Here is a 22,323-nt window from a genome sequence, read left to right as displayed (position 1 = left end):
CCGGCTGGTGTTCCACTTTCTGGATATGATCATCGTGACCACATGGCTGCTCTACCGAAGAGATTGTGAAGGTACTGACATGAGAAAGGATGAACATATGAAGCTGTATACCTTCAAATCCTACATTGCTGAAGCCCTATGCAAAAGTGGAAAGAGCCTGGAGCGCAAGAAAGGTCAGCCCCTGTTCCACAATTGCTGGTGAGTATGAGGAAAAGAGGAGAAAAGGACCTGCTGCTCCAATTCCAGTCCCTGATGTGCGCCTGGATGCCACAGCCCACTGGATGATTATGGCTGAAAAGAAGGGGAGATGCAAGGTACCAGGGTGCACAGGTACACCAAAAGCCAAGTGCCGGAAATGTGATGTTCACCTCTGTTTTACATCCACCAGCAACTGCTTTCTGAGGTTTCACACAGAATAGGAAATCATATGCTTTGTCAAAAAGAGAAGCACTGATTCAAACAATATCCAATAAACCACACAAACACATATTCACACACACATACACACACAGTCATTCGGATGTTGGTTAATATGTTTATATGAAATGTAAGAAACATTTATACATGTGGTGTTGTAATTAGTAGTAGTTTGTTTATTTGATTGTTCATTGTTTTTTTGATTGGCTGGAACCATTTGTTATTGATGTTTGTCAAAATAAAACGTGTTCTAATGAATATATTACATGTTTTCCTCATTCCACTCCATATAGAAAACCTTGGTGTTTTAGTACCCTCGTAGCACATTGGGGTAACATATTTTTTCCCCCCCAAAATAAAAAGTCATGACATAGAGGGTTAAGTTGAACATCTGTTCCAATCAGCAAGTAGTCCTGTGCAGAAACACAAACAGTTTAATACAGCTATTGTATGACAAAAAACAACAAAACTGCCAATTTTAATTTTCTTGATTTAAAAGACACTAATACAAGACAATATACTATATTTATATATATATGAAATACAGAATCACACTGCTAGAAATGTGAGCTTACCTTCATAACCTGAAGTTGAGTGTTTACAAGCTGCATCATCCCAATGGCAGGGAGTGGATAACCTTCCGCTAATCGAGCTGAGATGGGATAAATTCATGAGTAAAAAAACATTTTCATGTTATAAAATTGTATAGCTAACACTCACTTAAAGAAGTTCATTGAAGTCATTATTTGCATACAATTTCAGGCTTGTTATCTTCCATGGAACAAAAAAAGGAAAAATGTGAAAAATTGTCACATGCTTTTTTGCCATATAATAAACGTGAATAGTGACTCTGGGCTGTCAAGCTCTGAATAGCGCAGTTTGGAAGTCAATAACATCAAATCAGTTTATGTTATGGCATGGTCTAGTGACTAAACATCAAGACATCAAACCTGCACCATAGTCACCATATTTGATTCGGAAATGGGAGATGATCACTGATTTGATTTGAGAATGAATGACAACTTAAATTTTGGTGTATTCATCACAAAAAGTGATTGGATGGGAGGGGTGTAAAATCTTACCATTAACCTTGGGAATCACAGCAACTTTCAAGACCGTCTTGAAGATATTATCAAGAGATGTGACCTGTTGGATAGAGTTACTGTTACATTGACATTTTCAGTGATTGCTTTTAGATCAGATTTTAAAACACTTTTCCTAGTTACATCTTACCTGGAATGGGCCCACGTAGCTTTTTGCTAAGCTCATGTCAATTCTGTTTAAGAGAAGTATACAGGTCACATCAATATTGCAGTTTAAGATGATAAACTCACAATCATTTGAACATGGACACACTGTTGCACCACTCACTCGTTAAGGGTCACAGCTCCAGCTAGTTTGAGTTCATTCACATATACGCTAGCACTGACACTGCCCTGCTGTTGATTGAAAAGAGAGTTTATATTAAAAAAAACATTACTTTAACTCTCAATTGTCCCTCCTTATTTACTCACCAGATTAAGGACAAAGAGTGGAGATAGTGTGCTGTTGGGCTGGATAGCATAAGCTGTCACTGTACTGCTGGCTTGAACAGTCACGTTGTTGGATTCAAATGTAAGGATGGGCTCCTTCTCTGTCTTAACCAATAGCTGCATCATCAGACCAGGATACATTTTCGCAATCTGAAATAAAACATCTCAAATTTAGTTCCTGTTAATCTTAGAATTTAATGACTGGAAATTACTAATTTATTTGCATACTTGTGGAATGAAAACTTCAAATGTCCCCGTGTTTAGATGAAGTGGAGATTCAGAGGGAATCTGGAAAGAAAAAGAAAGAAAGAAATACAGTATATATATATATATATATATATATATATATATTATTGTTTGACATATGATATATATATATATGGCATCATTTTCATGGTGGCATCATACACACTATTAAAAAAACAAAATAAATAAATAAATCGTTGAGCACACAAGCCAACATGATGCAGTAATATTTTTGACTTCAGTAACATTGCTTTGTTTAGTCAGTGTGAATTTGATTGTTCACTAAATTCTTGTTGAGAGGTCTACTATTTTCATGTTCAGTCAACAATCAATACGCAAGACGAGAATTTCCAATTTGTCACAATTTCAATTACTTTTACATGTAGTTTTACCTGCTATCATTGTCTCTGAAGAAAGGTATGTCTTTCAAGGCAGGTTGTCTTATTGTTTGTCATCGACACACATTAAACCTCAATCCTTAACACACAAACCTCAATAATGGTGACAATCAACAAACCTCATTAAATTAAAATATAAGTTCCTAACATAAACCCACACAAAAATTTACTTATTTTGGCAACAAAAATAACAGCATAAAGTCTGCAAACAACAAAAAAATAAACCTACTGTATAAAACACTAACCACACAATTTGTTCATGTTGCAATGGAACAATGCAGACAACTCTGTTAGGCTAGTTGGGACAACATTTGGGGGAATATTGTTGTTCTAACGTGTGTTTTTATGTAGATGAAAAGCAATTCACATTTCGTAGTATCTGTGATTCTAAAAAAGCACAAGCTGAATGAAATGCAATTACATTTTTTATAGTGCATGTCTCTTTCTCTACTGTTTCAGAATGGTGACTCAAGTTAGGAGTTTCTTCTGGGGACCCTGGCTTAAGAATTGCTTGAGTTCAAGTGTGACCTGCCCCACCAGCTGGAGTGTCCTAGGTGTCTGGTCCCTCAGGTCAGTGCAGTTTAAAGCCCAAAGTATTCTTCGATTTTGATGCAAATGCTCAGTGTCTGCAAAGTACGCGATGGATGAAAGGTCTCATCTGTTGTTCCTGGCAGGCTACTCTGCCTTACAGGTTCTAAATGGTTAGGATTAGGGTAGGGTGGGTTTAGGGCATCTGCTGCCTGCCACAAACAAACCATGGCACCTATGTACAATGGGCATCAAAGTATACTCCATTTGATGGTGCCCGCACATGCAGGCGGTTGCTACATGTGTGCTACGACTGCTATGAGACGCTGGACAATTGCTCTTCAGGAGTTTAGACTCATAAAGATGTCTTTATATTCTTTCTGACTCGAGTTACACACATGCAGGTGTCTCCTGACCTCCTCACACATGCTCTCTTGACATCCATACTGTTGTTGTTTTTACCTTCGTCTTGTGTTATTTACCTGCGATTACGTCTTCTTTTAGTGTTTCTTCGTGACAGCAACGGCTCAAATGTGAGTATTTTTATTAAGTTTATTAAGTATTAAGTTTGTTTAAGTGCCTCCTAAATCAGTCTTAGATATCACTTTGTTCAAAACTGTATGAATACACGTTGGCCTATGTGGCAAATAGTAAGTGTAGCATGATAGTGTGCCATCTCAAACTTTGTGTGTGGTAGCAGAGAATGATCATGTTAATGTGGTGCTGAATGTTGAAGAGCGGTTTAGCAAGTGCCCCATTTTCTTTAGAATACCAGTCTAGACTATCTACTGTACAATCCTAATATACTGCACATGTAAAGTACTCATAACAATATTGTTATATTTACTTCAATTTCCAAATAATACAGGTAGTGTACTGTATATTGAGTGGTTTGGAAAAGCAACATACTTGCAGAATTTATGTGAGTAAAAAAACAAAACTAGGCAAGTTTTTGGAAACTTTTTGTTTCATACACTTGATAGTAGCCATGAAAACACATGACTGTCTACCTCGTTTGAACTGAATAATTACGTCAGGCGAAAACATTATGCTGCATTCCATTTAACTCATAAAGTCAGATTTTCCAACTTCCTACTTGGAAAAGTGCAACTGAACGCAACTGAATTCCAGCTGGGAAACTCTTGTGGAAATTTGCAGCTACAATTTTGCAGAGATGCAGGTGTGTGACGTCGGCACTCAGGGAGATATACAAAGTAAGTATGTTCCTTCAGAAAACAGCACATGGCGCATTCGGCATATTTAGAATTTTCTGACGTAAAAAAACGAATTTGGATTATCGATGAAAACTGGGACAGAAAATGGACAATGTCGCATTGTGTCACTGCAAACTTTAAAAAATAATATAGTTTTATTTTTACAGTATTCTTTTGATGAAACACTAGGAACCCCCAAGTAACATTATTTTGGCCTTATGGGGGGACCCTTAACTCTTCCCTAAATACGAACACTGCTTTTAGCGAATTCCGTTGTTGAAAAATTTGTTTGCGGTCTCTCGTAGATGACTGTGCTTTCAAGCCATCAACAGAGCTGACTGGACTGAGATGATTTCAGCTTGTGGCGTTGTAGCGAACATTTATTGCAAAGATTATTACAGGCATGTAATTAACTCATATCATTGTAATAATTGTCTTAACTAAGAACATTTGTGTATTTATTATGGCTTTGTGTCATGTTATCTAAGACAACAGTTTGCCGGCTTTCTGCCACCACTTACTGGACGTGTGCAGGAATAACATTGCTACATACGTTTTAAGCAGCAGATGCTCTGTAAACAAGCTCATTGCTAATTCGCAGCACCTGTCCATGGTTACGATTTTAGTTAAATACAAGCAAGCCAACCAAAAAGAAAAAAAGCAAATAAAACAAACAAAAAGCAACAAAATAAAAAATGAAAAAAAGGTTACAAAGAATATAAAACAGACAACAGAGACTGTATACAACCATCACTATTCACAAACTTCACAAATTATGTTTATGCTATTTTTTTTTTTTTTTTTCAGTTCTAATGAACATTAGATTTCTATTGGTAAATTATTCCATAACTGTATACATTTTACTGAGAATGATGACTCTCCAAATGATGTTTTACATATTGCTACTCTAAAATTGTGACTTGTTACACCCCTCGTAATTTCCTTATCCTCTTGTTTTGTTATTAGTAGACAAATGGTTTCTGGAGATAAATTATTTATACATTTAAAAATCTATTTAATGAATGAGAGTCTACTAATCGCCAGGTTGGTGGTTTGATTCCTGGCCCACATGACTCCACAGGCCGAAGTGTCCTTGGGCAAGACACTGAACCCCAAGTTGCTCCCAATTGCAGGCTAGTGCCTTGAATGGCAGCTCTGCCATTATTGGTGTGTGAGTGTGTGTGTGAATGGGTGAATGAGTCACAGTGTAAAGCACTTTGACAACCGCTAAGGTTAAAAAAGCGCTATATAAGTGCAGACCATTTATATAAGTGCAGACCATTTATCTTGGAGGCAACACATGTATTCGTGTCTTAAACTTGAAATGGGTTACTGTGTACACATTCTACATGATACCAAAACGTTTGGTTACGGATGTAACCTCCGTTCCCCGAGGGAGGGAACGACACGTTGTGTCGGAGAAGCGACACTAGGGGTCTCTCTTGAGCGCCGATATTCACCTCTGACCTATTGAAAAGGGCCAATGAGAGTTGGCAGTCAGTATTTGCATACCCGCCCGGACATCACGGGTATTTAAGCGGGGCAAATACGGAGAGTTTAGTCAGGATTTTTCTGAGGAGCGGAAATGGTCCGGCCACAACAGTGGCTTCGGTTCAGCGACATGGCGGAGGAAAGACACAGCGTGTCGTTCCCTCCCTCGGGAGCGGAGGTTACATCCGTAACCAAGCGTTCCCCTTCTGTCGCTCTCTCCGCGTTGTGTCGGGAGCGACACTAGGGGACCCATTCAATCTTGCCATGCGCTGAACCGTGTACGTGAACCGCCCGATACAGAGGCGGGCAGGGATTTCATCCAGTGCCGCGCATCGTCTGTACCTGGCTGCACGTACCCTTCCCCAATGCCCCATAAGAACATCGGAATCCTTCTAGTTACCCTGGGAGGGAACAAGGCGATGTTGCCAACATGGGAGCGGGCCAGCCTGGCTGGGCCTCTTTTCTCTCTATGTTTCTGCATAGAGCAATCACGGCCGGGGCCCTTACACGCATATAGGGAAGGGGTCTTACCCAGACCCTCGCGGAGACCACACCTGCCCTTTTTCTTGGGGAGGAAAAGTGGTAGACACGTCACACGGCCGTCTTAGGGCTGCGTGTGGAAAGTATGATGCGGTGGTAGATCCAGCCTCGAAGGGGGAGTTGCTACAGCACGGCGACCGGGGCAGCTGTAACTGCCTAAGGGAGACACGGAGTCCTTCGTAAGGGGACAGAACAGTGGAATTACACACAGGGGAGTCCGAGCAGGAGGCCTTACCTGTGGAGCACCTATACCAGTACAGGGTAGCCATCAGGGTACCCGCGGTGGCTTGGGTCAGTGAGTTCCTCCGCTGAACCGCGGACCCGGAGGGCTGGGGAGGAATCGACCAGGGGCCCGACTTCGGAGTGGAGCGCCCTGGGAAGAAGGCGCACTACTTTACCTTGGCGTCAGGAAAAGAGCTGAGGCATAGCGATCCACCCGGCCGGTCGGTCTACGTGTTACCGAGTTCTACGGGCTCGGACCTGACAAAACACGAGGCGCTAACCGACTCAACGCGGAGGTTGTAAAACCTCGCGAAGGTGTTGGGTGTTGCCCAACCCGCGGCTCTACAGATGTCTGCTAGGGAGGTGCCCTTGGCCAGTGCCCACGAGGACGCAACACCCCTTGTTGAGTGAGCTCGGACCCGCAAGGGTAGGGAGCACGGCCTGGGTGTGATAAGCCAGTGTGATGGCGTCGACAACCCAGTGGGCGAGCCTCTGTTTGGAGGCGGCATTCCCTTTCTGCCGTCCCCAAAGCAGACAAAGAGCTGCTCAGAGCGTCTGGTGCTCTGTGTGCGGTCCAGGTAAATGATGCAGGGCGCACTGGACATAGCAATGAAAGGGCTGGGTCTGCCTCCTCCGGGGCAGCGCTTGCAGGTTCACTACCTGATCTCGGAAGGGTGTGGTAGGAACCTTGGGCACATAGCCCGGTCAGCGGTCTTAGGATCACAGGCGTATCTGCCGGACCGAACTCCAGGCAAGTGTAAGCTGACAGAGAGCAGCTTGCAGGTCCCGACCCTCTTGATAGAGGCGGCGCGATCAGCAGGGCCGTCTTAAGAGAGGGCCCTGAGTCCAGTTGATTCAAGCGGCTCGAAGGGAGGTCTCTGGAGTCCTGCCAAGACTACCGAGAGATCCCAGGAGGGAACTAGGCCTGGCGGGAGGGATTCAACCTCCGGAGCCTCTCAGGAACCTGAGGATCAGGTCGGTGCTTACCCAAAGACTTGCCGTCTACAGGATCGTGGTGGGCGGCAATGGCGGCAACATACACCTTGAGGGTGGGCGGGGACAGCCTCCTGTCCAGCCTCTCCTGTAGGAACAGGAGCACTGACTTGATCAGCGCATCTCTGCGGGTCTTCAGTTCGGGAAGAACACCAATCTGCGAACAAGCGCCACTTTAGAGCGTAAAGGTGCCTGGTAGAGGGGCTCTGGCTTGGTTGATTGTATTCTAGCGGTCGCCGGTAAGCCGGCTAGCTCTTCGCATCCCGTCCAGGGACCAGGCGTGGAGGTTCCAGAGGTCTGGTGCGGGTGCCAGAGCGTGCCCGTCCCTGAGAGAGGAGGTCCTTTCTCAGGGGAATTCGCCAGGGAGGAGCTGTCGCGAGAAGCCTGAGTTCGAGAACCAAGTCCGAGTGGGCCAGTAGGGGGCCACTAGCGTGACTTGCTCCTCGTCCTCCCTGACCTTGCACAGCACCGGTGCAAGAAGGCTCACTGGGGAAATGCGTGCTTGCGCAGCCCGAGGGCCAGCTGTGTGCCAGCGCGTCTGTCGAGGGAGCCTCTGTTAGGGCGTACCAGAGCGGGCAGTGGGAGGTTTCCTGGGAGGCAAACAGGTCTACCTGGGCCTTGCCAAACCGTTCCCAAATCAGCTGGACCGACTGGGGTGAAGCCTCCACTCCCCGCCGGGCAGGCGTTGTCGTGATAAGCGCGTCCGCTCTGACGTTGAGCTTGCCGGGGATGTGAGTGGCACGTAGCGACTTGAGTGCTGGCTCCATAGGAGGAGGCGGCGGCGAGTTGTGACATGTGGCGGGAGCGTCGCCGCCTTGGCGATTTATATGCGCCACCACCGTGGTGCTGTCCGATCTCACGAGGACATGTTTGTCCCGAACTAGCGGGAGGAACTTCCTGAGAGCAAGAAGGACGGTCAGCAACTCCAGGCAGTTGATGTGCCAGCGCAGCGGGGCCCCTTTCCAGCGGCCCGCTGCTGCGTGCCCGCTGCACACGGCACCCCACCCGGACCGGAGGCGTCGGTTGTGACCAGAGCGCGTCGGGACACCTGCTGCAGGGGCACTCCTGCCCGTAAAAAGCAGAGGTCTGTCCAGGGTCGGAGTGTTTTGAGGCAGGCGGGGGTGATCCTTACCCGATGCGTGCCGTGGTGCCATGCTTGTCTCGGGACTCGAGTCTGGAGCCAGTGCTGGAGTGGTCTCATATGCATCAACCCCAGCGGCGCGACCGCGGAGGGCGCCATATGCCCCAGGAGCCTCTGGAAAAGTTTTAGAGGGACCACTGTGCCTGGCTTGAAGGAAGCGAGGCAGTCCAGCACCGACTGAGCACGCTCGCTGCGTGAGGCGTGCTGTCATTGAGACTGAGTCTAACTCCAGCCCGAGAAAAGAGATGCTCTGAACCGGAGTGAGCTTGCTCTTTTCCCAGTTGACCTGAAGCCCCAAGCGGCTGAGGTGCGGAGCACCTGGTCTCTGTGTGTGCATAGTAACTCTCGAGAGTGTGCTAGGATGAGCCAGTCGTCGAGGTAGTTGAGAATCGCGGATGCCGGCTACTCGTAGCGGGGCAAGGGCCGCCTCTGCGACCTTCGTGAAGACGCGAGGGGACAGAGACAGGCCGAAGGGGAGGACTTTGTACTGAAACGCCTGGCCGTCGAACGCGAACCGTAAGAAGGGTCGGTGTCGTGGCAGAATTGAGACGTGGAAGTACGCGTCCCGTCAGCTCGTCATGCACCTCCGGGAACGGCACGCTGCCCCCAGGAAGCAGTCATCCAACCGTGAAGGCTGTGGGGAGGATGGAGGGTTCCAATCGAACCCCACGCTCACGGCGGCCCAGGAAAGCATGTCAGACATCTGAGCGTCGGCCTCAGCCTGGGCCTGCTGGCCCGAAGGCGGCAGTCCAGGGGAGTCCTCAGCATCAGACATCACACTCTCCGATGCAGCGGCGAGCTCATCTGCTTCGGGCTCGGGAGGATAGACAGCCAGGCCGTGAGGCGAGCCGCTATCGCCGCGAGCGTAGACGGGGACCAGTGAGCATGTCGGGGAACGGGAGGTTCGCGGGGGGCTACCCGGCGAAACCGCACCCGCTGCCGCCCCCAAATCGCCCCCAGCGCCAACCGCATCGTCCTCAATCCCGTGGGAAGAAGGAGCAATGCGGGGTGCGGCTGGGGTGGCTTGCTTTCTGTTGAAAGCAAGCCGCGACCGCAACGTGGTCATGGTCATGTTCTCGCAGTGAGAACATGAACCATCCACAAACGCCGCCTCGGTGTGATTGCGGCCCAAACACACGAGACAGCGCCTGTGGCCGTCTGAAGCGGAGAGGCTTCTACCGCATCCAGGAACGACACAGGGGCGGAAGGGCATCTTTAGAAAGACGCGTCCTTAAAAGGACGTTCAACGCCGCTGTGTTTGCTCTTTAAGAGAAATTTGCTCTTTTACAGGAAATAACTCTTTTAATACACTGTGTGTGTGTGTGTGTGTGTCTGCGCTGTCAAAGCGCTCAGGGGCAACAATGCACGCCGTGCAAAGTAGGAGAAAGCCGCTGTTGTGCGCCGTCAAAATCCAACAGTAAGCAGATCGTCAGAGATACAGGAAGCGTTCAGGGTGTGTGTATTCTCGCAGTAGACTGCAAACAGACCATCAGCTCCAAAGAAATTTTCTGAATAAACTTCCGTATTTGCCCCGCTTAAATACCCGTATGCGGGGCGGGGTATGCAAATACTGACTGCCAACTCTCATTGGCCCTTTTCAATAGGTCAGAGGTGAATATCGGCGCTCAAGAGAGACCCCTAGTGTCGCTTCTCCGACACAACGTGGAGAGAGCGACAGAAGGGGAACTATTGATAGTATAATTTCTTTATAACTCAAAATGTAACTTCTGTGTGCCAAAATTACACTAAAAAATCTCACCATGTCATCAGTGATGTTGAAGCTGAGGGCGCCAGCACTGTGGTAAACAAAACCTGCTGAATTGGCTGTGAAGGCAGAGACTCCAATGTACAGCATACTGGTATCCTGGGAAGGCAATGAGAAAGGTTTGGGGGAGAAGGGGGGTTCTTTGTGTTGTCCGATGTTGTAGAATTCACCCTGTTAAGTGCAAAAACCCAATTATGACGTAGCTTAAGTTGTAAAAGTTGCTTTATGTATTTTCAGTAAACTATGGTTGTATGTAGGGTATGCTGGTTGTTTTATAATGCCTAATATTACCTTTAAACCCAGGTCAATGGAGGTACTGGAAATGGCAGGAGATGCCACCATGGAGTATTCAATCTCAGCGTACTTGTCTACTCTGGCTATAACTGAAGGGAACAACAACAGAGAAGTCATTTGGCTGTGAACATTAAGCTGTATTAAATGCTAAGGATTTTCATCACAAACCCGAATGATTGATTAATGATTGTTAATCATCGCACCATTTAATGTTTTCAGGTGGGGGTTCATTTCAGCAATGGAATCAGCCACCAGATGGCAGATCTGAAACAGAATACAGTTGGTTGTGAAACTCTGGTATGTTGTTATTGGCTTTCTGTTCCTAATCAACTGTGGGCATTAACAATCAAATCCTCACCTGTTTCTGCAGAGCATCGCGCAGGGCCTTATTAATGAAGGAACTGAAGAGGTTATACAACCAGCTGCCATAAAAATAGGAAGAATTGTGCACAAAAGTAAAACCTTTTATACTCAAAAACAAACTTAACACCATCAGTTGCTTCAAATTGGTTTAATCTTTTGTCACATAACAATAAGAATTTCTGGTTCTTTCCATAAATACAGTTTGACTGATGTCATATTACTTGTTATTGTTGTGCTGACTGCATTTGTAAAGCACAGCATGCAACTATGTTACCAATATCAAACTATTATTTTTTTCTTTAATGTATGAGAAATAGCCTATATATTCATCAATAACTATAAACCAAAATTGCTGTAAAAATACAAAATCAAAGAAATAATGGTTTTATTTAAACTGTAAATTGTATATTGCAAACCCCATAGAAAATTTATGTAAAATCAAACTGCACATATACTATTTCGTTTCACCTCCTGAGATTGATGGTACACATTTTCTGATTGTAAAACATCATCTTTCAATAAAAATTTGTTGAAATAGAAAAAAATGTGTTCCCTATTTATATATAATAATATTTGTCATACACAACTCTTTTGGGGAACAGCTCCTTCTGCATTAAAATGTATTCATTTAAAAGAGCACCAGCATCATGAAAGATTGACCTTGTATACTATTGAAATTTTGAAGCAGAGATAATATGGTGATTGTTCATTCAACACTTACTGTAAATCAGCCCAGTGGGTCTGTCTCTATTTGTGATGTGTGTTAGTTGAACAGTATTACCTGGCCCCACCATGAAACGTGATGCTTGATCTCCCCACAGTTGTTGCACAGTTGATCATACTGATTGATGGGTGGCCGGTGTCATCACTCATGACTGCAATAGTGGTCCTAATGGACAGTTCACTCACAGCCAGATCAAACGATCCACTGTCTTCTCTGTGTAGTAACAAAGAGATCAGATGTTTTTGTCTTCTCCAAAAGCCTTATTAATATATTACATTTATATTATTCCTATGTTTCCCAGATGGGTCTTCAGATAAATTTAGCTTAGTCATTTGGACAATCATACTTACATGATCCAAAGATATTTGACTCTCCACTTGGCATGCAGACTGATAAAGGCATTAGCAATTGAAAGACTGACTCCAGTACCAGGAACTAACCCCAGTGATGATTGGGGTAGGCCCAGGTTTACAATCTGCATCCTGTAATACATACAGAGAAATCACATTATTTTTATTTTAATGATTATGCAGAGGGGTCATTCTACAAAAAGTGTACTTGTTTGTATTTCTCTTTAACGTTTAAGTAACTGTAACAATGATTAGCTGATTCTAACTTCTAAAAATCTAGCACATTTTTCTTTTCTTTCTTCATGTGGATGCCTTTTTTGGCCTATTCCCCAAAACACAGGGCCTTGTTTCCAACTTGTTGCAGTATTAGCAAAACATAAAATAGTCTATGCAAGAAAAAATAAAGGTCTCTTTTTATCACTATGTGACAGTGCTGAGGCCGGGCCGGGTCATGATGCTACACGCCCAGCCCCTAATCAGGCTAATCAAGCCTCAGAGATGGATAAAGGCTGACTGGAGACTGCAGTGGGACAGAGAGAGAGATTTTCGGGCAGCTGTTTGACACCTTTGTGTGTTTGTCTTTTAGTTTAAGTTTTTCATTAAAATATTATTTATATTGTCAAGCCAGTTCTCACCTCCTTTCCATTAATACCCTTTACACTGGTGCCGAAATCCAGGAAGGAGAAGGGATGCACCGTAGTAGAATCCTCGCCGCTACCATCCACCCCAACGGAGCAGCCATGGCCATCCGCTGGAGGATGGAGGAACCCGGCCGCCTGAGAGCGGACGAACGGCTGCCGACCGCGAAGGGAGAAGGGGCTCCTAACTGACCGCCTGGAGTGGTCAGGGCCGCTGCCTTGGGCGGAAGAGACCCCTACCAGCCGCTGAAATGTGAGTGAGGAGGGGCTCCTGGCTGACCGCCTGGAGCGGGAGAACCCCTGCCAGGGGCGGGGAGACCTCTTCTGTTTCTCGAGAATGCGGCGGGGCGTTCTGTCCGCTAGGGGCCAGAAGACTGCCTACGATCCGTCCGGGGAGGCACAGCTGTCATCCGTTGGAGGTGTGGCCGAGGACCAAGCTATGGCGTATCAGAGAACCGGCGAGTAAGTGTTTTTTTTCTCTCTCTCTCCCACTGCCGCTCCTTGTTGGCCTTTCCCTCTCTTTTTTAAAATGTTTTTGTCAATTTGGCACGATCGCCGTTACTCCGTGTAGGTGCCACATTTTTTATTTGTTTCCCTCCCCTTGTCCCCTCCCTCATCCAGGTAGACGGGGATGACATGCCGGCAGACAGAAAACTAAAAATATTATATTTTCTGTCTCATTCTATGAACAAAATCCACCTTTGTGTGTTTGTCTTTTCGTTTAAGTTCTTCATTAAAATATTATTCATATTGTCAAGCCGGTTCTCGTATCCTCCTTTCCATTAATATCCTTTACACACTATATTTTATGTTTTATATTTATCAATAGGGGTCTTATAAAATGTCAACATTGTTACATTGTGCGTCATGCTGTCATGCCTGAGAGAACAAGGGAGGAATGTGACAGGGCGAGGGCGGTGCCGGGTCATGATGCTACACACCTAATCAGGTTAATCAAGCCTCAGAGATGGATAAAGGCTGACTGGAGACTGCAGTGGGACAGAGAGAGAGATTTTTCGGGCAGCTGTCTGACACCTTTGTGTGTTTGTCTTCGTTTAAGTTCTTCATTAAAATATTATTCATATTGTCAAGCCAGTTCTCGTATCCTCCTTTCCATTAATATCCTTTACACACTATATTTTATGTTTTATATTTATCAATAGGGGTCTTATAAAATGTCAACATTGTTACATTGTGCGTCATGCTGTCATGCCTGAGAGAAAAAGGGAGGAATGTGACAGGGCGAGGGCGGTGCCGGGTCATGATTCTACACACCTAATCAGGTTAATCAAGCCTCAGAGATGGATAAAGGCTGACTGGAGACTGCAGTGGGACAGAGAGAGAGATTTTTCGGGCAGCTGTCTGACACCTTTGTGTGTTTGTCTTTTCGTTTAAGTTCTTCATTAAAATATTATTCATATTGTCAAGCCAGTTCTCGTATCCTCCTTTCCATTAATATCCTTTACACACTATATTTTATGTTTTATATTTATCAATAGGGGTCTTATAAAATGTCAACATTGTTACATTGTGCGTCATGCTGTCATGCCTGAGAGAACAAGGGAGGAATGTGACAGGGCGAGGGCGGTGCCGGGTCATGATGCTACACACCTAATCAGGTTAATCAAGCCTCAGAGATGGATAAAGGCTGACTGGAGACTGCAGTGGGACAGAGAGAGAGATTTTTCGGGCAGCTGTCTGACACCTTTGTGTGTTTGTCTTCGTTTAAGTTCTTCATTAAAATATTATTCATATTGTCAAGCCAGTTCTCGTATCCTCCTTTCCATTAATATCCTTTACACACTATATTTTATGTTTTATATTTATCAATAGGGGTCTTATAAAATGTCAACATTGTTACATTGTGCGTCATGCTGTCATGCCTGAGAGAACAAGGGAGGAATGTGACAGGGCGAGGGCGGTGCCGGGTCATGATGCTACACACCTAATCAGGTTAATCAAGCCTCAGAGATGGATAAAGGCTGACTGGAGACTGCAGTGGGACAGAGAGAGAGATTTTTCGGGCAGCTGTCTGACACCTTTGTGTGTTTGTCTTTTCGTTTAAGTTCTTCATTAAAATATTATTCATATTGTCAAGCCAGTTCTCGTATCCTCCTTTCCATTAATATCCTTTACACACTATATTTTATGTTTTATATTTATCAATAAGGGTCTTATAAAATGTCAACATTGTTACATTGTGCGTCATGCTGTCATGCCTGAGAGAACAAGGGAGGAATGTGACAGGGCGAGGGCGGTGCCGGGTCATGATGCTACACACCTAATCAGGTTAATCAAGCCTCAGAGATGGATAAAGGCTGACTGGAGACTGCAGTGGGACAGAGAGAGAGATTTTTCGGGCAGCTGTCTGACACCTTTGTGTGTTTGTCTTTTCGTTTAAGTTCTTCATTAAAATATTATTCATATTGTCAAGCCGGTTCTCGTATCCTCCTTTCCATTAATATCCTTTACACACTATATTTTATGTTTTATATTTATCAATAGGGGTCTTATAAAATGTCAACATTGTTACATTGTGCGTCATGCTGTCATGCCTGAGAGAACAAGGGAGGAATGTGACAGGGCGGAGGGCAGTGCCGGGTCGTGATGCTACACACCTAATTATTGATAATTAGGTGACACAGATATTGTCAAGCCGGTTCTCGCCTCCTCCTTTCCATTAATATCCTTTACACACTATATTTTATGTTTTATATTTATCAATAGGGGTCTTATAAAATGTCAACATCGTTACCATTATGTTGTAAATAACTGATCATTAAAAAGTGTTGCTGAAACTAACATTAGTTATTTAGGCAATGTAGCTTTTAAAAATGTAATACACCTGTTTTATTGAATGACCCAGAGGGCTTCATTTGGAATGAGCCTATTACTATGGTAAATAACATTTTTGGTATTACATTGTAGAAAGTAATAGAAGCACAACGAAGAAGAATTTAAACTTACCCTGTTAAACTGTACTGGACTTTTCCAATAGGATCCACACTTTCTGTGCCACTTATGTCTGGCACATGGAGGGTTCTTAGCTTCTGCTGGATTGAGGCAATACCAGTCTGTCGACCTGCAGTAAGAACAAACTCAGTTATTGTCCTAATCATGTATCTGTCATCTCCTGAATTCAGTGTAATACTTATGATATGTGCAGCATGTTTGAACAATGGTGAAACACTTTCTTGTGATGTTTGTTACATTCATGAGAGCAGTCAGAGTGCGCTTTCACACTGTTATGTGTGAAAAGGTGGATGTAATGTCATTAAGGAACTTTGATTGGGTGCTTAATAGAGGAAATACAGAATGTTTTTAAAGCTTAACCAAAAACAGTTAGAAACTCTTTGACAGATGAAACATGAATCCAATAAATACACAATTACAGCAATATATTTGTCAATGTTTTTTTATATATATATGGTATGGGTATTTTTAAAAGAATAAGGCTGTTTATGTGAGAAATTGTCACAACCTCGGTCTGACAGTCCTCTCCTGTCTGTGGTCCGTTAATGTGTTTGTGTCTTGTGTTTGACGCATGGCTCTATTTTGTTTTCTGTCTGCCATGCGCTCTCCTAACCCTGCCTGCTTGTTTCCTCCTGCCCATCAAGTCTTGTATTCCTGTTGGTGGTAAAGAGGGGAGTCTTTCTGAGACCATAAAATTGGCTTTAAAATGGGATTATTTTATCTCTGCCTGTGTCTTAAAGGGCTCTTCTTCTTAATCCCAGCCCAAGGACAGCGATGCCCCCTCACTGATGATGAATGCTGCAGCCCCTCTTCCCATCACTCATAGGAGGAGGAGGAAGAGATGGAGCTCCACCCCTAAGTCCGTTGCTGCCCATCAGGAGGTAGTGGCCGTTTGGAGAAGGAAGCTGAGTAAGGTACCCGAACCCCAGTCGCTGCCAGCGCTCCCGGCCACGGAGGCCGGTCCTCAGTCGCTGCCAGCGCTACCGGCCACGGAGGCCGGTCCCCAGTCCCTCCCCGTGGCTGACGACGAGCTCGTCCAGCTCCCTGTGGCTGCAGACGAGCCCATCCAGCTCTCTTGGCTGTCGACGAGCCCGTCCTGCCCCCGATGACCATCGACTGTCCTGTCCAGTCCCTAGCAGCTGTCCAGTCCTTTGCACAGTCCAGTGACCCATCTGACACCAGCTACCAGTCTTTTATGGAGCCAAGTAACTAACACCCATCAGACCAGCCTTTTACTCACTCCAGTAGCCAGCAACCATCAGACACCAGTCACCAGTCTGTTGCTCAGCCCAGTAGCCAGCACCTGTCAGACACCAGTCACCAGTCTGTTGTTCAGCCCAGTAACCAGCACCTGTCAAACACCAGCTACCAGTCTGTTGCTAAGTCAGTTTAGTCCCTAGTGGGTGTCACTCACTCAGTCCTGCCCCCGGCGGTTGTGGACCAGTCTGACCCAGTCCAGTCCACAATAATCACTGACCAGTCTGTTCAGCCTTTTGAGGTCCCTGCTCAGTTTGACCAGCCCTCTGCGGTCCTGTCCCCAGCAATCGTCAACCTGTCTGACCCAGTCCTAACGCCTACAAATACAAACTAGTCTGTCCATTCCCCTGTGTCCACTACTGACCTCACCATCTGCTCAGCGGCTCAGACTTTGCCTTGGTCTCCAAGTTCCCCTCCAGTTTGGCCCTGGCCTCCTGATCCAGCCAGGCCTTCTTCCTGCTTATGCACCGTGACAGAAATGCTAACCAGTGTCGCAGTTTGCATTGAACAGAAAACTAAAAATATTATATTTTCTGTCTCATTCTATGAACTAAATCCACATACAATAGGACAAAATATGTTGTATACACTCTGGGGTTTTGTGAAGTAAGTTAAGAGCAGTAGAAATAGTTAGCCCAGGGTAAATTGTCATGTGAAAATTTTGCTTTATGCTAAGCTATATGCTATTTCTAGCCCTGACATGCACCTGTTGCCATGCACAATTATATTTTGTGAATGATTATATCAAGAAAATCCATGTCAGATGATATTTTATTTTCCATTCTGGTAAGACCTTTGATATTAGGGCAAAGATTTACTGCAAACATAATGGATTCTTGAGGAGAATTATTGTAAATATGTTCTGTAGAAAAATTACTTGAGAAGCAACACTGCATCAAATATTTAGGCTTTTTTCAGAGAATGAAATTTTAATGTAAGTTAATTTTTTCTTACAATAGCCTACTGGCAGATGTTTTTTGTTTGTTTTGTTTTTCACTTTTTATTAACTTGTTTATAGTCAAAACAAGTGAATAAATTTGCCAGTGTTGAAGAAGTTTTCCAAAGTATTTAGATTATATTACTACCCTAGAGCAATCTAATGTCATATAAAACAAATTACATTTTACAGCATTCTGTATTCTGCAATTTGTAGTGTTATACATTTTAAAAGTAACCCTTTCAACCCTAGATTTGAAGGGGAAAGAAATATACTTACTCTGAACTTTACTCTTATTTAGAGATGCTTTGTAGATGTGTGCCATTATCTCTTTGTCCTCACAAACACACATTAATTGCACAGTCTGATAGTGTTGTTTATTTACATGCACTGTCTGTTTTAGCACCAGATTCAGTAAAGGAACTATGCAAGTCAGGTAACAGTGAAAACATGCACAAAAAAATTAGTCTTGTGGCCAGTTTGAGTACTAGGTTCTAGAGAATGCAATAGACTAGTTCAGCACATTTAGTGCCTAATTAAACTGGATTGCAGGTTGTTAATAAATTAGAGCAAGTTTTTGCGCTGCAATACCCCTAAAGTAATTTTTGTTTTAGTTCTATAGCATCATACTTTCAGATTTATTTTAAATTCCACAGAGCAAATTCTACAAGCAGCCTTGTTTTGTCCACACTTACCATATTCAAGTCCTTTCTGAGTTAGTTTGATATTAACTCCAGCATTGGTGCCTGTAGCCTCTGGCAGGGTCAACAGAGACAAAACAAACCAAACGAACATCGTGTCCACTTTAGCCTATGAGAAACACAAGGAAGGACAAGAATATTCCTCTTTACCTGTTAGGTTAAAAGAGTCCTGTAATCTGCTCCAATCTAAGTCAACTGTTGCTATTTTAAAAGCATGTGACACTTAGTAATCAGTATTAAGTACAGCTACCGCCCTAGTGCAAACTCAGAACTTTGAAAATCAGGTTATTCAGGAAAATTCAGGTTCAAATCAGGTGTATTGTGAAATAATCAATAAACTTTATATCGGATAATAAAAATATGTTATTAATGTCTTTACATACTGTGACATGGTATGTTTTAAAACTAATCAATGACATACTCTTTAATTGTTGGTTTGGCCAAGTTCCTGTTGTGGAATTCTGGTGAAAATAAACTTCCTCTTTCATTTAAAATGATCCTCTTTCATATCTGGTTTCTCATGCCATACCTTTTTTGCTACACTGCCTTGAATGAGATGTTTGTGCTCCAGTCATTCGAAGCCACATGACTAACTTAGGTTTAAGTTTGTATTGAATTAAGGCTTGACAGAAGTAAAAGAATGCAGAAGTGATTTTTACTGTAATGTTCCATGTGACCAAGTTTTATTTCGTTCTTTAGAAAAACTTTTTCGTGAGTTTTTACCACTGATCTATATGTATATAGATCAGTGGTTTTTACTTTCTTTTTTCTAAGTTTAGACAGTTTATATCAAGACATACAGGTGAAACTCGAAAAATTAGAATATCGTGCAAAAGTTCATTAATTTCAGTAATTCAACTTAAAAGGTGAAACTAATATATTATATAGACTCATTACAAGCAAAGTAAGATATTTCAAGCCTTTATTTGATATAATTTTGATGATTATGGCTTACAGCTTATGAAAACCCCAAATTCAGAATCTCAGAAAATTAGAATATTGTGAAAAGGTTCAGTATTGTAGTCTCAAAGTGTCACACTCTAATCAGCTAAACACCTGCAAAGGGTTCCTGAGCCTTTAAATGGTCTCTCAGTCTGGTTCAGTTGAATTCACAATCATGGGGAAGACTGCTGACCTGACAGTTGTGCAGAAAACCATCATTGACACCTCCACAAGGAGGGAAAGCCTCAAAAGGTAATTGCAAAAGAAGTTGATGTTCTCAAAGTGCTGTATCAAAGCACATTAATAGAAAGTTAAGTGGAAGGGAAAAGTGTGGAAGAAAAAGGTGCACAAGCAGCAGGGATGACCGTAGCCTGGAGAGGATTGTCAGGTAAAGGCCATTCAAATGTGTGGGGAGCTTCACAAGGAGTGGACTGAGGCTGGAGTTACTGCATCAAGAGCCACCACACACAGACGGGTCCTGGACATGGGCTTCAAATGTCAAACGCCTTACCTGGGCTAAAGAAAAAAGAACTGGTCAGTTGCTCAGTGGTCCAAAGTCCTCTTTTCTGATGAGAGCAAATTTTGCATCTCATTTGGAAACCAAGGTCCCAGAGTCTGGAGAAAGAATGGAGAGGCACACAATCCAAGATGCTTGAAGTCCAGTGTGAAGTTTCCACAGTCTGTGTTGGTTTGGGGAGCCATGTCATCGGCTGGTGTTGGTCCACTGTGCTTAATTAAGTCCAGAGTCAACGCAGCCGCCTACCGGACATTTTAGAGCACTTCATGCTTCCTTCAGCAGACAAGCTTTATGGAGATGCTGACTTCATTTTCCAGCAGGACTTGGCACCTGCCCACACTGCCAAAAGTACCAAAACCTGGTTCAATGACCATGGTATTACTGTGCTTGATTGGCCAGCAAACTCGCCTGACCTGAACCCCATAGAGAATCTATGGGGCATTGCCAAGAGAAAGATGAGAGACATGAGACCAAACAATGCAGAAGAGCTGAAGGCCGCTATTGAAGCATCTTGGTCTTCCATAACACCTCAGCAGTGCCACAGGCTGATAGCATCCATGCCACGCCGCATTGAGGCAGTAATTAATGCAAAGGGGCCCAAACCAAGTACTGAGTACATATGCATGATTATACTTTTCAGAGGGCCGACATTTCTGTATTTAAAATCCTTTTTATTATTGATTTCATGTAATATTCTAATTTTCTGAGATTCTAAATTTGGGGTTTTCATAAGCTGTAAGCCATAATCATCAAAATTATATCAAATAAAGGCTTGAAATATCTTACTTTGCTTGTAATGAGTCTATATAATATATTAGTTTCACCTTTTAAGTTGAATTACTGAAATTAATGAACTTTTGCACGATATTCTAATTTTTCGAGTTTCACCTGTATTTACTCAAGAACATCAGTATTTCTATAATACAGCACCATAAACACAGCATTTTGAGAACTCTAGAGAAAAAGTGTGTTAGCATGCAATACACAGAAATAGATGAGATCTGTGTGAGAAAAACAAATACTTTTCACATGTAAATGGAAACATTGTAGGAAGTCATGTCTACAATGTAGTTCAGATCGGTGTCATTTATATGTATATGCATTTTACCTTGAATTGGAGGAAATCATGCACAGAATGAACAGTATGGCTGGTGGCATTGTCATGCTGGAGGGTCATGTCAGGATGAGCCTGCAGGAAGGGTACCACATGAGGGAGGAGGATGTCTTCCCTATAACACACAGTGTTCAGATTGCCTGTAATGACAACAAGCTGAGTCCGATGATGCTGTGACACACCGCCCCAGACCATGACAGACCCTCCACCTCCAAATCGATCCTGCAGACATCCTACAGACATCGGTGTAACGCTAATTCCTTCAATGAAAAATGCGACCGACCATCACCCCTGGTGAGGCAAAACCATGACTCGTCAGTGAAGAGCACTTTTTGCCAGTTCTGTCTGGTCCAGTGAAAATAGGTTTGTGCCCATAGGTGGCGTTGTTGCCGGTGATGTCTGGTAAGGACCTGCCTTACTGCAGGCCTACAAGCCCACAGTCCAGCCTCTCTCAGCCTATTGCAAACAGTCAGAGCACTGATGGAGGGACTGTGCATTCCTGGTGCAACTGCAGTTGTTGTTTCCATCCTGTACCTGTACCGCAGGTGTGATATTCTGATGAACTGATCCTGTGCAGGTGTTGTTACACATGGTCTGCCACTGCAAGGATGATCAGCTGTCCTTCCTGTCTCCCTGTAGCGCTGTATGACGTGTCTCACAGTACCGACATTGCAATTTATTGCCCTGTCCACATCTGCAGTCCTCATGCCTCCATGCAGCATGCCTAAGGCATGCTCATGCAGATGAGCAGGGACCCTGGGCATCTTTCTTTTGGTGTTTTCAGAGTCAGTAGAAAGGTCTCTTTAGTGTCCAAAGTTCCCTATCTGTCACTCACTCGACATTGTGTCGATGAGTTGACACTAGGGGTCGCTCCTGCGGTGCCCATACATCTCTGATCTTGAGAAAAGGCCAGTAGAAATTGGCGTGTGGAATTTGCATGCCACTCCCCCGGACATACGGGTATAAAAGGAGTGACGCTGCAAACACACATCAGATATCTTCTTCGGAGCCGAGCGAGTAAGTTCA

General features: G+C 44.0%; 1 protein-coding gene across 1 annotated transcript; it reads right to left on the bottom strand.

The window, feature by feature from the left end:
* Window positions 1-222: 222 nt before the first annotated feature.
* Window positions 223-18,925, bottom strand: LOC127632409 (bactericidal permeability-increasing protein-like). The gene is made up of 15 exons (XM_052110984.1): window positions 18,719-18,925; window positions 15,824-15,938; window positions 12,219-12,350; window positions 11,926-12,081; window positions 11,140-11,203; window positions 10,985-11,045; window positions 10,779-10,870; window positions 10,482-10,658; window positions 2,178-2,237; window positions 1,932-2,099; window positions 1,789-1,856; window positions 1,651-1,693; window positions 1,500-1,563; window positions 993-1,069; window positions 223-830 (listed from the first exon to the last, which is right to left on the bottom strand). The coding sequence occupies exons 1-15, from the start codon at window positions 18,816-18,818 to the stop codon at window positions 693-695; spliced, it is 1,515 nt and encodes a 504-aa protein (XP_051966944.1). The 5' UTR covers window positions 18,819-18,925; the 3' UTR covers window positions 223-692.
* Window positions 18,926-22,323: the final 3,398 nt, after the last annotated feature.

This window comes from Xyrauchen texanus, chromosome 39, assembly GCF_025860055.1.
Source record: "Xyrauchen texanus isolate HMW12.3.18 chromosome 39, RBS_HiC_50CHRs, whole genome shotgun sequence".
NCBI classification, from domain to species: Eukaryota; Metazoa; Chordata; class Actinopteri; order Cypriniformes; family Catostomidae; genus Xyrauchen; species Xyrauchen texanus.
Note: the sequence above shows the minus strand (reverse complement) of the source record. Positions and strands in the feature narration are given on the sequence as shown.